This window comes from Ambystoma mexicanum, chromosome 4p (assembly GCF_040938575.1).
Source record: "Ambystoma mexicanum isolate Mex_15411 chromosome 4p, UKY_AmexF1_1, whole genome shotgun sequence".
NCBI classification, from domain to species: Eukaryota; Metazoa; Chordata; class Amphibia; order Caudata; family Ambystomatidae; genus Ambystoma; species Ambystoma mexicanum.
The window spans coordinates 1,277,459,186-1,277,476,713 of record NC_090927.1 but is presented as its reverse complement, the minus strand read 5'-3'; the positions used below and the strand labels follow the sequence as shown (position 1 = coordinate 1,277,476,713).

At 44.1% G+C, this 17,528-nt stretch overlaps 1 protein-coding gene across 1 annotated transcript in view; it reads left to right on the top strand.

Annotated features, from left to right (window-relative positions):
• The window catches only part of LOC138453799 (zinc finger protein 436-like), a 385,513-nt gene that overhangs the window by 192,978 nt on the left and 175,007 nt on the right, over positions 1–17,528 (top strand). Inside the window, exon 3 of the mRNA XM_069606966.1 lies at positions 12,270–12,371. Within this exon, the coding sequence (XP_069463067.1) occupies positions 12,270–12,371 (102 nt within the window). The remainder of the gene's footprint in view (positions 1–12,269; positions 12,372–17,528) is intronic.

Below are 17,528 nucleotides of genomic sequence, written 5' to 3'. Positions count from 1 at the left end.
CAGGAGGGCCCCCTTGAACGCCTGTACTTTTCTGTCTCTCACGTCACTGCTACAATACACTGCTACACCATCAGTCCTAAGCTTATTACGACCTGGCACTACCAAGATATGGATTACCAGAAACTAATGGCCTGCTTGACCATCCTTCTGCATCATAACATTCCTAACCACAAACTTACCATAACTCCAAAAATGTCACTTAACCTCCCCGACTCGAATACTATTCCGCCAACATGCTTCCTGCCCGATACCACGCAAACCAACTCCATAGTTTTCTTAGTGGACAGAGAACTTAAGCACTCGCCTTGCCCCAGCCAACCCAAGCCCTTGGTCCTTCAGATCACCACCTTCAAATTCACATCTAACCCAAACCGACCGTGACATTGGCCACACGGAACCTCAGACTAAGGTCTCGACTAGGCACATGCTGGCAACTGCCACCAACCACCACTCAATCGACCACTAGGATAAATACATATAGCTCAAGAGCCACTCACCCCAATACTAGGAATGTTCATCAATCACCCTCACCTATCACCTATGGCAACTTGAATGACATCACATTTAACCTACCGGCCACTAGGGGTAACTAGCTTGATATTACACCGAACTCCACTGATACCCCTAATAAACTAAGCACCTCTGCCCAATGTCCATAGAAGTCCAACACCATCACCTCACCTCCTCCAAAACCCACTAAACACCAGCTTGATCCATAACTCTAAACATTTCAAGCCTACTAGCTTCGACGCACTCACCAAGTTCTGAAATCAACCTGGCCTCCAGACACAGCATCAACTTAGAAGTATACACGCTTAAGGGTGCCCATATCAATGCATGATCGCTCCCAGCCCATGCGCTTGAAACCAACGACCTGATCACTACAAACAACCTAGATTCCTTAGCGATCACCAAAACATGGCTCCATGCAGCAGCTGGCCCAGCTCTCTCCTTGGCCATCCCTGAAAGTTATACTATCTATAGGAGAGAGAGACAGGTCTCTAAGGGAGGAGGAGTAGCATATATTGCTAAGAACCTGCTCCTCATAATAGAAATACCTAATCAATTGTTCCATACAGGGGAACTACTTTCCATTAAATTATTGAGAGCCAATAGCAGTGCTAGTAGGAGTAAGCCGGCCCCCACAATCAAGGCACTGTTTCCAAGGCCTCTGTCTGTGCCTGTCCGTGGCTGCAGGAGCTGTGAGCCTGCAGAGTCTGCCTGTCCTAATCCGACGCAAAGACAGCAGGAAGAAGCTCCACATACCACGGTAAGGAGACATGTCCCACCTCAGTACTCAACCGTCAACATGCAGCTAAATACGTACTTTCCTGTTGCCCCACTAACATCACTAACTCTACTTTCTAAACTGTCTTTATCAGTACCCTAAGACTGTCCAAGGCTCATCGGAATGATTAGACTTCATCTCTGATTTATTCTCCTTCCTCCTTCATTGTACTAAAGTAAACATAGACCCAAGATGAGACACATGCCCTGAAAGTTTAAATATCATTGCACCTTCAATGCGCCATCTACCAAATTCAGCTTCATCCATAACTTTAAACATTTCAAGCTTACTAGCTTTGACGCACTCACCAAGTTCTGAAACAACCTAGATTTCTTAGCGATCACCAAAACATGGCTCCATGCAGCAGCTGGCCCAGCTCTCTCCTTGGCCATCCCTGAAAGTTATACTCTCTATAGGAGAGAGAGACAGGTCTCTAAGGGAGGAGGAGTAGCATGTTTTGCTAAGAACCTGCTCCTTATAATAGAAATACCTAATCAAATGTTCCATACAGGGGAACTACTTTCCATTAAATTATCATTAAGCGCCTCACTTACTGTGACCCTCCATCTCATTTATAGACCACCAGGTCTTGCACTCTCCTTCGAAGAAGATGTCACACAACTCCTTTCATGGAACACCAAACCATGCTCCCAAATCATACTGCTGGGAGATCTAAATTTGGGTCTTAATGACCATACCGATGACAACACCCTTGCCTTAGACAACTTGATCAAAGCGTTAGGCTTCTCTCACCGTATCAATAACCCTACACATATCAAAGGCAGAAATTGGACCGGCTAGAAGATCTTAACTGCAACATTAAGATCCTATCTAACACCCCATGTCCATGGTTTGACCATCACGTCATCTCCTTCACTATCCTGAAGAATCTCCCCATAGACACATCCTCTACACAAGCACCTGCCGCTCCTGCTAGAAATAGACGCAACATCACAACAGAGAAACTATTACCCCTGATGCACCCCATCACTGAATACATGCCTAGCACTAGCACTGACCCATCTACTATTGTAGAGCTATACAACCAAACCCTCCTAGCTGCCATTGACAAAGTAGCACCAATGAGCATACGCAAAGTTAAATCATTAGCCCACCTAAACTCTTGGTACACCCCAAACCTCAAAACCTTGCTAAGTACGAAGAGAATAGCCGAGACAAACTGGAAAAAATACCCCACAGAATCTAACAAAGAAATATTTACTGTCATGTCCAAAAGTACAAACTTGCCATCCTCCAAACCAAAGGTTCCACCCACAATGAGTGAATTACTAAAGCCAACTCCGGCACAAAGGAACTCTTCTCTATACTAAGAGAACTTGAATCACCAGTGCCACCACAAGAATCTTGTCTCAAAGAAACAGCCTGGTGCACAGACATTCAAAAAGCTCTCCTTGATAAAATTGCCCTTGTACAATCAAACATTGAAGCAAAAAGACTGAATTTAACACCAGACTAAAACCCTTCAGACTCCTACATACACCCCCCAGTTCTCTGATAAACAATTTGAATTCACCCCAGTCTCAACCTCAGAAGTATGGAAAATTATCACAAGCCTCAAACCTTCTAGGTGCCATGGCGACATTTGCCCAGCTGCGCTCAATAAAGACTGCGCGACTGAACTTACCCCTTTCATGACTTGACTAATCATTGCCTCATTTGAAACAAGCACAGCCCCAACTAACCTTAAAGATGCGTTAGTCCTCCCCTTGCTCAACAAACCTACCTTAGACCCCAACACAACATTCCCTCAAACTACTGCCCTACAACAACAGTACTGTTTCTCGTTAACATATTGGACCGTGCATCTTATCTGCAAATTCAAAACCACCTGGAAACTAGCAACCTCCTAGGCTTTCGCCAATCCGGCTTTCAGCCAGGACATGGCACTTAATCAGCCCTATTGGATCTAAAAATACAAATGGACGAAATCAAAGACAATGGTAACTCAGCACTCCTGCTCTTACTAGACCTTTCAGCAGCCTTTGATTTAGTCAACCACAATATACTTGGCAAACATCTCGCTTTGGCGGCCCATTTCTCAACCATAGTCATACATTAGATACAATCTTTCCTATTTAATATAACTATGAGGGTCTTCACACCCACCACAGCAGCAGTCCCAGCCCCAGTCTCGTGGAGTTCCACAAGGATCTTGTGTTTCCCCTACACTGTATAATATTTTTACTAAACCTCTCTTCGATCATCTGGATGCTTTGGGTGTCACCTACACTAACTATGCAGACGACACTCAAATGCTCATACCCATTACAGGCACATACGTCATAGATTACAAAACTACTTACAAAATCTACCAAACTATCCAGGCGTGGATGGCTATACATGGCCTTTGCCTAAACTACGAAAAAACAGAGTTATTCTTCATAGGCTCGCAAAACCGCCGTAAGGAACTAGCCGACCACTTTAAATCCTTTGCTATTGACAGCATCACTATCCATGTCTCCAAGGTAGTAAAAACCCTATGTGTTTATCTCGACTGAGCTCTCACACTAACTAGACAAGTCAATGCTACGGCATCTGCGGCAGCCTACACTTCTAAGCTCATCAATGCCTGCAGACCCTTCTTGTCCTCTGACAGTTGCATCACGCTAACTAGAGCCCTTATCTTATCCAGACTAGACTACTGTAATGCACTGTACGCAGGCACTAACAGCCGCAACCTACAAAACCTTCAGCTGATTCAAAACATCGCCTTAAGAGCAGCCCTCAACATACCTAAAAACAATCACATCACCACTGAGAGACGTAATGTCCACTGGCTGGCAGTGCATGATCAAATCCTATTCAAAACCCTCTCCCTGAAGCACAAATGCCTATCCAACTTAGCCTCCAAGTATCTATCAAATTCCACAAAAAACAATCCAACAGACCCACGCGATCAGCCCACGAGCACCTACTCACCATACCTAGATACAAACTACAGAAAGCAGGGGGGAGCAGTTTCCCAGTGGTAGCCGCCAAACAATGGAACACTTTACCTCGGGCACTAAGAGCTGAAGCCTCCTAATGGACCTTCTGCAAAAAACGGAAAACCTGGCTTTTCACACGAGCGTTGAAACTCATCCTCTTCTCAATCTGACAAAAGTCACTAACACTACCTAATTGTATGTCATACCTACCACCTATATGACCCAGCACTGCTGGACTGAATGCTTTACTTTGCAGAGAAATGTTAATCTTTCCCACTCACAACTCTACAAACTTACTGTTGCTATGATGTATTGACCTATGACCTTATCCAATGTGAAAACTCTATTGCACATGTAAAAATAAACATGTGCCCAGATGCCCTAGGCCTTGGTGCGCTATACAAATGTCAAAAACTTTAAAAAAAGAAAATGGTGGAACAAAATGTAATGATGATCTTACGGAGGCCACATTATTAAATTGTACAGAAGCTGAAGCGCTCAGGATTTTCCGCACACTACCCAACCATGCTAGCAATGACCAAGGAACACAGTATTCTGCTAGTGCCAGTAGCAATAGGTGCTACGAAACTGCACTTCACAAGCTCACCACACACTTAGGGAACAAGACGAATGTGGTCTTAGAGAGGTATCACTTCTTTTCCAGAAAAAAGAATAAAGGAGAATCAGTGGATACCTACATTGCAGCCTTAAGGGGGTTGCTTGCAACGTGCAGGTTTCACAGAGTTTGCGGACAAATACCTAAGAGACCAACCGGTACCGCTGATCCTCATATTCAGGAAGGATTGTGGCAAGCGAAAGACCCCACACTAGACCAGGCAGTAGAGATTGCCAGGACAATGGAATTGTGAGATAGGTGCATGAAGATTGTACAAAACAAACAAGATGTAACAGAAATTATGAATGTGCAAGTAGAAAGAGAAGAAGATAATTTGTACGCCATAGTAGCATTGATAAGGAAAATGTCCATGGTGGCTTCCAAAATGAAACCTAGTGATAAATATAGACGAGAGTGAGACACCTTTAATAAAATGCAGTGGAGATGTTACAAATGGGGTCGAAATAAACATCCTAATGGCAAAAGAGAATGCCCAGCCTATGTAGCAGAGTTTTTAAAATGCGGCAATATAGGGCATTTTGGGAAAGCATGCAGGAACAGCAGAGGAAGGGGAAGTATATGCCCAAATAGAACATATGAGGAAGGTAACCGCACAAGTAATGTCAATATCAGAGCTTTGGAAGAAATAGATGGCCCAAGCAGCTTACTATCCATGTCAAGTTGCGGAGAAGAACAGGAAGTACAAATATTGACAATCCGCTTAGGGGGAAAGAGAGCTCCATGGGTGTGCATGAATATCAATGAGATACCCATACAAGTGATGGTGGACACAGGCTCACCGTACACAATAGTGGACGTTCAAACATATATAAAAGAATTACATGGGTGGCCTGAAGATTTAAGAAAAACCAGTGCCGGAGCCACAGGGTATGGCAAGAGTCTCATAAATATCATTGGTTATATATGAGTCCATCTCAATTTTAAAGGTAGAGAAACATATTGCAAACTCCATGTGGCAGAAAATGGATCGTCGGTGGTAGGGTAGGAGGAACAGGTAGCCCTCTGAATAAAGATGCACCCAGCAGAGGCAGCCGATATTGTATGTCTCCAGTGAAGACTTTAATACCAATGAGGGATTAGCCAAGACTTTTCCTTTGGTGTTCATTGAGAACATTGGGATGCTTAAAGGTTTCAAACATAGGATTGTGTTGAAGAGAGGTGCCAAACCAATTGCGCAAAGAGTAAGAAATATTCTGGTTGGGAGAAGAAAGGCACTACAGAAAGAATTGACAAAACGTTGTGAACAGAATATCATAGAACCGATTGAGTCTTCTGAATGGTTGTCACCAATTGTAATTGTATGCAAACCAGACAATTCCATAAGGATGTGTGTCGACATTCGGGATCTTAGTATTTGGATAGACAGGCACCCTTTACCAAATATAAATGAAATGCTGACAACCATGAAGTCTGCCAAGTACTTTCCCACACTCGACTTGTCGTCAGCATACCATCAAGTGGTACTAGATGAAAGTTCAAAGCATTTTAACTTAATTTGTCACTCCCCTTGGTGCATTCAGATATCGACACATGCCTTTTGGTCTAGCATCTGCTGCAGCAGTCTTTCAAACGTTGATGCTACAGCTTTTTGGGGGCCTTGATTGTGTATACTATTTTCAGGATGACATTTTAATTGCAACCATGACGGAAGAGGAACACAATGCCAAAATATTAGGAGTTATGCAAGTAGTACAAGAAAAAGGACTTACATTGAAAATTGATAAGTGCATAATTAAAGTGGGAAAAGTGACGTATTTGGGACATACAATACATTTTGAAGGAATTAGCCCGAAAAGGAGTCTGGTCGATACCATTTCAAATATGCCGGTCCCCTCCAATAAAGACCAATTGTGCCGTTTTTTAGGATTAGCAGAATACTATTCGAAATGTTTACCATATTTTACAGACAGAACGCAACATATGAGGACTCTCATGAAAAAGTTGTCAAGAGTTGTGTGGTCTGAAGAGTGCCAAGAGGAACTGGAGAGCATAAAAAAGACCATAAATGGTGCACCAACTCTCAGAATGTTCAGTAGCACAGCCTCTAACATAATCACAGTTGATGCCCATATGGTTGGCCTGGGCAGAGTTCTGGAGCACGTTCAAGAGAATGGTGTAGTACCCATTGCTTTTGCTTTGCGTGTACTGAAGGCTGCAGAGTTGAATTATTCGACTATAGAAAAAGAAGCACTAGGAGTTAAATGGATTCTAGAGTATTTTAGGGGATTGATATGGGGTCGTCCAGTAACTGTCAATACTGATCACAAACTGCTGATCCACGTCTTAAATTGAAAGAATCTGCAATTAGTTTCCCCTAGAATTCGGAGGTGGATCCTTGACATAATGCAATTTAATGTAAGAATAGTATACATGCCTTGAAAAATGAATGACGTTGCAGATTGCTTTCCAGATTACCATGGGATAATGGAGAACAGGATCAGGGCCAAATTGATGAAAAGGACATGGAATGCATTACTGCACACATTGAACCAGGAATTTCGAAGGAGGAGCGAGCCCGGGCGTGTTCTGAGGACCCTGAGCAAAGATTACTGCGACAGGTTGTACATGAAGGATGGGAGAAGATTGATAATGCTGTGAAAGAAATTGAACACATTCAGAATGAGATTATGGAAGATTCTGTGTGTGTTTTTAGGGGAGACCAAGTAATTCCACCTGAAACTTTAAGGAAGAGGATTATCAACACATGAAGGCCATCTTGGAAGAAACCTTACGAAAAGAAGGATTAAAAAATGCTATTGGTGGCCAGGAATGTGGAACGATGTTGAAGAGTTGGTAAGGAATTGCCAAGCGTGTGCCGTAAGTGACAAGAGCAAGAGAACAGAAGTGACTCAGTTACAACCTGTGGAAATTCCAAACATGGTATGGAAAAAGCTAGCCATAGACATCACAGGCCCTTTCGAGAGATTAGATACACAGGAAGTGTATATAGTGTTGTTAATAGATTACACTTCAAAGTGTGTTGAGTGGGGAGTGATGGAGGGAACCATAACGATGTGAAAGATTGTGAGATTTTTAGAAGATGTGTTCAGCAGAGAGGTTGATGTCCTTGAAATGGTATTCGACAATAGGGCACAATTTGTGTTGGAGGAGATGCAAACATTCCTAAAGGAACGAGCTATTGAACATAAAGTTACCTCACAATACCATCCCATTGCGAATGGCCTAGTGGAACGCATGAACGGATTTGAAAAGAACATAATACAATTGGCTGTGGCTAATTCATTACCTTGGAGAGATATGCTCAAGGAGGCACTAAATGCATATAGAATGACCCCACCATTCTACAAAAGGAGAAGAGCCATTTGTTATGATGAGAGGGAGAGCTGCATCCAACAGGTTGAGACCCCCATGGTTGCCAACAAAGAACAGTAAAAGAATAGACATAGAGGATATTGTAAACAGAGTGAAAGAAAAAGAAAATACAAGGAATATTATGATCACGCCATGCATGCAAGAGTAACGAAGTTCAAGGAAGGAGATTGGGTTTGTGTAAAGGAGGCTAGAAAAGTGTTGAAAGGATTGTCCAGATTCAGGGATGCACAGAGAGTGGATAAAGCGTCGGAGAAGTCTGTGATTTTGGATGATGGAAGAAGGTGGTCATGCCATCATGTTGTGCAATCCAGCAAACAGAGAAGAGCAAATGATATGACAAACGTCTTAAGAAGTCAATGGCCGACTCGTGGCCAAGGACTGTCAACGGACGCTGGGGATCGCTTTTGAGGAGCGGTGATGATCCCGTCAATCAGATGCGTTTGAGGAACAGGAGATTTGCTCCAAATTTCAAGAGTGACTATGTTTATTATTAACTGTATCATTTGTGTTCATCTGCTGCCCCAGCCCCACCTCCCCATTCCTTTTCCTTCCCTTGTTCACATTACCTGTTATTCCTTGGAGGGGAGATGTTGTGATGCATGCTCCGGCGTCGTTCTCGAACTGCAGGGTTCGAGAATGATGCTGGAGTCAGTTATAATTATGATGCCTGCGTGAATGGAGGGCACCTTCCTGGGGGCTTTTTTAATAAAGCACTCATCTATAAACCTATGGCCTCTGGTGCTTCAAATCTTGACACTGGTGGTGCTGATGATTGGAGCCCTTCACAGGGATGGGATCTGGATTCATCATATGTGGATGACGTGTTGTTTTTGGGAGCCTGACAGGTTTTAACATCTATGCACCTCACCAGGATTTGCCAGGTCATTATGGCCCCGGGCTTTCTCATCCATCTCAAGCAACCCCAGCCAGTTTAAAATAAATGTATCTTTCATTGGGGTCTCCCTAAGGACTGAAGTGAGGAGGGTGTTTCTTCCTCGAGATGGAGTGGAGCCATTTTGGGCAAAGCTATCCCAGCTTCTGTGTCTCGACCAGTGTATGGCTTGGCGCTGGCTACAGGGCAAGGAATGATGGCAGCATGTGTTTTTCTGGTTCCTTGGGCGAGGATCCTTCTGAAATATCTTGTCAATCACATATTGAGTCATTGCAATCCAGATTTGGGGTGTTCCAATCACCTTGTTCCAGTGACGATATAATTCAAGTCCTGTCTACAATGGTGGTTGGTATCAGATAATCTGGAAAGATGTATTGCTGTAGAGCCAACCATTCCTATGATCCTCATAAAAGATCTGAAGGGCTGGGAAGCAACCCATGGACTTCTTTCAGCTCAAGGGAGATGGCATTCCTGGAAGAGTGCTCAATCATCAAACTGATAGGAGCTATCAGTAGTGTTCGGTGTCCTGCAGACATTTTCCACAAGCTTCGAGAAGAGGTCAGGGCTGGTACTCACCGACTACATCAACCATCATGTTGTCACAAGTTCCTGAAGCAATATTTTTCTGGGGGGAGCGTCATCTGCTCTCCATTTCAGCTCTACTGCAGCTGGTTCCCGGATGCTTGGCCACGGATATCAGATGCCTGGAGTGTCCATTTGCCGAGTCCATGTTTAACGTTTCCTCCTTTTCGGTAATTTCACTGGTTCTACAAAAGCAGAAGAATAAGCGGGGCATGCTGACCTTAGTGCCCCCCTTGCAGCAAAGGGGGCTTGGTTTCCAGTCTTGCAACAGCTAAAAGCGTCCCAGGAGCTGAATCTTCCCTTGCTCCCTTCCTCTCTCAGGTCCCCAAGATTGTCAGAATAACAGCTCAGGCTGTTGGCCTAAAAGTTGAGTAGCAGTGGCTCAGGAATGTAAGCTTGTCAGAGGAATTTGCTCTCATGGTTCTGCAGGATAGACGCCCTCCGCCCAGAAGGGTCTTCTGCCCATCACTAGTGTTCCTTTCAATCTTGATGGAGTTCTAGGGCTGCCCATCACTTACTCTGTGCTTCCTCTAGTATTTTAAATGTACTTATGGATGGATTTCAGATGGGTTTGGCGATCGCAACTCTGAAAGTACAGTGGACTGCCATTAAGGCACTTGGGAAACCTTTGGGGAGGGCACTCTAGAGTTTGTGGACAATCTCATTCTGAGGTTATTCATGGCGTTCCTGTACCTACATGCTCCCGATCAGAAGATTCTTCCACAGTCGGATCTTTCATTGGTATCGAGTTATTCGGGGTAACCTCCCTTCGAATCTTTAGAGTTTGTGGATCCGGAGGGACTGCTGACTCTATAAGACGATTTGGTGATGTGAGTACCCACTGGCGCAGGCCTCCTTACCTTTGCATTACTCCAGAAGCTCTGATTATGTATCCAGGGCCAGGGGGTTCCTTCAGAAAGTTCTGTTGCTTTTTTCATTTGGAGAAGGGTGTGATTGAGGCCTTGACAGGGTCTGAGTAAGAGCAGAAATTGGCCTTGTTCGATATTTGAAGAACAGCTTTGATTTACATGAATTGTATTGAAAGTCTTTGACAGTGCGAAAATCTTTTTGTAGCATTTTGGTGTCAGCAAAAAGGGTCACAAACAAGCATTGTCCGATCTAAGAGCTGGGTCAGAGTGGCTATTATGAAAGCCTTCGAGATGGCGGTCCAGTCCCTTCGCATATCATTTAGGGACAATTGGCTGGGTGAATAGCTGCATGCTGGGCTAAGGTAGTGAAGCCAACTGGGGACTTAGCCCTTACATGTGGGGGTCTTCTGTTTTGTGTTCAGTTCTCTTCTCTTATCTGTGCTGCTTCTTCTCCCAGAACCTGGGCGTTGCCCCCTCTCTACAGCCTATGTACTACTCACTATACTGAACCTGGATGCTATTCCTCTTTAGAATTTGTGTGCTTTCCTCCTCCTCCTTGGTCTAAACTCAGTCTACTGTCCCTCTCCCTGAGCCAGGTCCTTGCTTCTTTTACCACTTTTCAGTCCAGCTTTCCTTGATGTATGTTCCCAATTTTGTCTATTGTTTCCTGGTACTAAATGCATGATGGTTGACATGGGTTTGATAGCCTTGAAACGGAAAATACCAATCAGTCTTGGACTACACATTCCCTAGTTACACAATCATTCATTGGGCCTCATTACAAGTTTGCTGGTCTGGTAACAACGGTGCCCGTAAGCTACCAGCACTGCTGTTACCGTACCAGCAAACTAAGAGGTCTGCTCACGGGTGCCTTTTCGCCCGCCCAGTCTGACCTGGCGGGCAGACCGCCACCCGCGAGCAAACCATGTCGGATGCACCGGCACCATTCACAAATGGTGCTGGTGCATCCAACCTCCTCATTCCCATTGAGCCCTACAGGACTCAAATGGGAATGGGGAGTAATTATTACAGGCACCCGGCAATGGGGATGTACCGGGTCCCCCGGGGCTGGAATGCCCCGGTACATCCCCATTGCTGGGTGCCGGTAAAAAAACGACTCCGGCGGCAGCCGTGCCGGTAATTACCGGCACGGCTACCACCATAGTCGTAATGAGGCCCATTGTACTTACACTCCTCGGCTTGAATGCCAATATTGTTCCCAGGCTGCAGATATACTTACTCCTAGATACATGTCAGATCAAAGTGAACCCATAACCAGTACCTGACCCTGAACTCCATATGGGCCGTAGTAACACTCAGCTTTATGCAGTAGTTTTTCACTTACCATCGTTAGGTCCCATAGTACAGAAGGAAGAGAGGTGTCTTATGGGCACAAAACAAGGAGTCCTGGGTTATTGTTCTGGGTTCTTTGACCATGTAGTTTGCTCCATGGTAAATGTATTTAGCCCCCAATGTTTTCTCAGTTCTATTAATTGCAGCAACATTGGGATACGAATGAGGTGTCTGTCAGATACATGGAAATGTCTGGTGCAGATCAGTTATTTCTTAATTATGTCATTCATATTAACATCATAGGTGATTGCTATTATTACCCAAAACATTGTCATATAGTGTATTATAATCCATATTTGTTGCACTCTTTACAATTCGTCTATTTCGAGTTTACTGTTAAACAATTTCTATTTACTTTTAATGGCAGGCCCTCTAATTGCCTCCACTGTCGTTTCGTTAAAAGACAAGGACAATGAAGACTTGTGTTCAGTGGACGATAATGGTTCTGAGAGAGTTAATCCTCCTGCAAGTAAGTGAGAAGGTCAAACGTCTTCAAACTGGTATCCTCTGAAAATACTGCATCCTTCTTCATAGTCATCGCATACTATGGCAGTTTCTGGACCAGGGTGGCACATTTCAAGATGAAAGCTACTAGCCACACACAAAAGCCACTGACCCCCATTTTTGAATGAGGCAGTGCATGATGGACCCAAATACAAACAGCTTTTCAGCAATAATGCACATGCATAGCCTGCCTAGCCCCAACCAGTTACAATCCAGTAGTAAAACGGAATAGCAATGAAAGAGGTTAAACAAACAAAGCAATGTCAATAGAGTGCCTGAAATCCGGTCAACTCTCAATTGTTTATCCATGCATCTTAGCCAAATTGCAGCATTTCGAACTGCAGCATTTCAAACTTAGCTGTTCACCTTTGCATTCTAGCCATATTGCCTCATATTGTATTTAGTGGCTTATCCATGCATCTTAGCCAAATTGCAGCATTTCGAACTTAGCTGTTCACCTTTGCATTCTAGCCATATTGCCTCATATTGTATTTAGTGGTTTATCCATGCATCTTAGCCAAATTGCAGCATTTCGAATTTAGCTGTTCACCTTTGCATTCTAGCCATATTGCCTCATATTGTATTTAGTGGTTTATCCCTGCATCTTAGCCAAATTGCAGCATTTCGAACTTAGCTGTTCACCTTTTGCATCTTAGCCATATTGCCTCTTATTGTATTTAGTGGTTTATCCATGCATCATAGCCAAATTGCAGCATTTCGAACTTAGCTGTTCACCTTTTGCATCTTAGCCATATTGCCTCATATTGTATTTAGTGGTTTATCCATGCATCTTAGCCAAATTGCAGCATTTCGAACTTAGCTGGTCACCTTTTGCATTTTAGCTAAACTGCCAAACCTCAAAGTTAGTTGTTTACCCAGGTATTGCGGCCAATCCGTTCGGCCTAATTTAAGCATTACTTAATGCATGTTGACCTCACCATCTAGTATGTGTCTATTCACTATTAATTTGGTTGTCTACGTCCTGATTAGCCTCAATCTTGCATTACCAACCAAAATGGCTCCATATTTATCCAACCTGCCAGCCTCATCCAGATCTATCAACCAAGCACTATACCTAGACCAAAACGACCCTCAAGCACTGCTTCTGTCCAATCACCCACGCACCACTATAGAAAGGAACCTAGGACTCAGAGCCAGATTAGCAAAAATCTATGAGCCTCCTGCCCTCTCATTGCCTTTCACACAAAATTCTAGAACGTCACCACTCCGACCTAATCCCTCCCCACAAACTAGTAACCCATCACAAAACTTCCACCCTACACCCCTCTACAACTCCCTCATCCAGGGCACTCCTGAACCTATACAGGACAAGCGCCATACCACCATTCCAAAAAACTCAGTCACTACTCCAAAAAACCCAGCCTGTCCTAAAATTAATGGAGCCCTAATCAATGCAAGATCGCTAGTAGCTCATGCTATAGAAATTGCAGACTTACTCCTTACTGAAGACCTTGATTTCCTGGCCATCACTGAGACCTGGTTACACCCAGCAGTGGGCCCCATGCTTATGCTGGCAGTCACAGATAACTATTCTATCTTAAGACAAGACCGCCCCAATTCCAGAGGAGGTGGTGTCGCCATCATCCATAAGTGCAGTCTCGCCACCTCTACTGATGCCCTCTCCTGTGAAACACTAGCAGTTAAACTACGACTCTCTAACACCCAAACTCTCAACATCTACCTGATCTACCGCCCACCAGGCCCCATCGGCACCTTTGAGGAAGACCTTAACTCTATTCTATCTAACAACCTTAAAAGTTCCACTCAAGCTCTCACATTAGGAGACTTCAACCTGGGCTACAATGACCCGGATGACCATTGCGCCAGCGCCATAGCCAACACTCTCACTGAACTAGATTTCGTGCAAAGATGCCCGACACCTACGCACGCAAAAGGCATAACACTCGACTGGGTGGCTGACTACAACTGCCTAGTGAATATCATAAATACTTCACCTTTAGCCTGGACTGACCACCACCTGGTATCATTCATGCCTTCCACCGACAGACCCTCACCTACACCCATCACTAAGGCCCCGCCCACTCTCACTAGAAACAAGAAGAACATGACAGTAGAAAGACTTATCCCCAACCTACTTCCCACACTTAACACAGTTCCTGACAACCTGGATCCCGAGTCCCTGGTCGAAGAATATAATAAGATTATGGCCACCTCGCTGGACCGCATCGCCCCCCCTTAAACTTAGATCCAGTAAACCAAAAACGCACCTCAACAAATGGTACACACCATTCCTCAAAAATCTAAGGCAGCAAAAAAGAAACTGTGAGGCCATTTGGAAAAAATCCCCTTCAATCTCCAACAAAACCAAATTCTCTAAACTAGCTGCACTTTACAAAAAAGAAATCTACCTGGCTAAACGAGCTTCCTTTGACTCCCGTATATCCAAAGCTAAATCCAACATGAAAGAACTTTTTTCCATCCTCATATAGAAACCCCCATAGCACCCCTTGACACGTGCATCAAAGATAAAAACTGGTGCTCAGAAATACAAAGTGCCCTAGCGAATAAAATCGTGACCCTTCAAAGCAAAATCTCCAGCAAAAGAGCCAACCTGAATGACACCCTTAACTCAAAAATTACAGATAAACCCATGCCCATAGACCCCACCAGCTTCCAGTTCTCTAAGGTCAACATATTGGAAGTTGAAAAAATGATCCTGTCCCTGAAACCGTCCAACTGCCAGGGCGATCTGTGCCCTGCACAGCTCATTAAAGATGCTGCCCGTGATCTCTCCCCTTTCATCACAAAATTGATAAATGCCTCCTTCGTTTCGGGATCCATCCCTATAACGACTGTTCCCTTTTTACTAAAAATTCTGGACAAGGTTGCCTGTGTACAAATACAGAAGCACCTGGAAGAACACAACCTTCTAGGATCTAGACAATCTGGATTCCGCCCACAACATGGGACCGAAACTGCTCTCATTGACCTGAAAGCACAGATCGATCTGCTCAGAGACAATGGACAAGCGCCCATACTCCTCCTCCTCGACTTATCTGCAGCTTTCGATTTGGTTGATCACTCTATCCTATGCTCACACCTCCACACCTCAGCTCACTTTTCCATTGAAGCCATCACCTGGATCACATCCTTCCTTAACGGTAGGACTATGAGGGTCTTTTCTCCCACAGCGGCAGCTGACCCTATACCCATCACCTGCGGTGTTCCTCAGGGCTCCTGTGTCTCCCCCACACTATTCAACATATTTACCAAGCCCCTTTTCAATGATTTGGATCATCTTGGTATCACCTACACTAACTATGCAGATGATACTCAGATCCTCCTTTCGCTTTCAGGAGATTATGAAAAGGATTTGGCCTTGCTAAATAGGGTGTACATCATCATCCAGGCATGGATGGCCACTCATGGACTATGCCTGAATGATGATAAAACAGAGCTCATCATCTTAGGTACCACATTCAGTATAAAGAAACTAGGCCCTACCTATAATTCCTTCATGATTGACGGGAAAAACATCAAAGTCGGACAGGAGGTCAAAACATTGGGATTCTACCTAGACTCTACCTTTTCCCTCAAAAGACAAGTGAGCTCTCTGGCATCCGCCACAGCCTATACGTGTAAATTAATCCGGGCACCCAGACCTTTCCTGTCTAATTCCAGCTGCCTGACACTTGCCAGAACACTCATATTGTCTCGCCTCGACTATTGCAATGCCATGTACTTGGGGTCCACCAAGGCCACCACCAGTAAATTGCAAACCCTCCAGAACAACGCCCTCAGAGCAGCTCTGGGCATTTCCAGAAGAGAGCACATTACGGGATTCAGCCAACAGAACAACTGGCTCTCCACTAGAGATAAAATTCTCTTAAAAACGGCATCACTCACCCACAAGTCCCTTAACAATACTGCCCCAATCTACCTGATCAACAGATTCAACAGACAACCCTCCCTAAGACCCGTCAGAACTATATACAAAGACTGCTTATCTGTTCCCCATTACAAACGGGCCACCATAGGGGGTAACAGTTTCCCGGTAAAAGCTGCCAAGCTCTGGAACTCGCTGCCTCCAAACCTTAGAGCAGACCTACCCTATCAGAACTTCCGATCCAAGGTTGTCTCCTGGCTGAAATTGGAGTCCCATTAAGACAATGAAATGCCCCACGCTACCCGCACACATTGTAACCACGTGTGCCTTTCTTGCTTACTTGTTTATTACGGTCCTATAATATGACTGCTGATTTGTATATAACACTATGTACCTATTTTTGTATCATGTACTTTCTCTGTGTATTGTAACCAAGCTTTGAAATTTCTTAAATGCTGCGCCCTGATACCCCCGGGTACGCTCGCGCATTATAAATAATAAAAACAAACAATCATTTTTAGCTAATGCACATTTGGGTGGTGCTGGAAAAACGTTATACTGCTCTGACTTTACGAACGTACGTTTGCATGGAACATTTTCAGCGGAAAATGAATGATGAATTTGGAACATAGAGGACCCATTGGTTCCAGCATCCTCTCATCACTAACCTCATGTGATCCTGGCCACATCACCTATTTTGTTTCTGTCCACTCATGTAACATAATAAGGAGTGCATAAAACGATGCCCCCTAACGAGTCCTTTATAGAAAGTAAAACACACGGGCTAGCGTTTTGGCCCCATTCCTAACTTGTAAAGAGCTCACATCCCGGCATATCCAGATTACTAGATTCTTGGCCAATGACTTTATTTTACAGTCTTATTTTTACCATGTGCTAAGTGTGGGATCAACTTCTAGAAGTATTGTATTATGGTTATGTTGCCTGATTGCCTTTAAGACAATAATAACCCCACCCGGTTTTCGGGCGCTCTGCACACACCTTTTTCATCCCAATCAAAGAACTGCTCAAACACTAAAAATCAATCATTATTTTGCCCTGTATACTATTACAAGCGCATTGTTTGTTTTAATATTTGTAGTGCGCGCCAGACGCGAAGGTATCAGGGTGCAATAAGCATCAAGAGGATTGTTCAGCTTAGGTTACATTGCTGTGCAGGTACAGGCATTTATGATTACAAATTTACAAATGTTCACAATATACATAGTACACCTTAAACACAGTGGAGGTAATTAC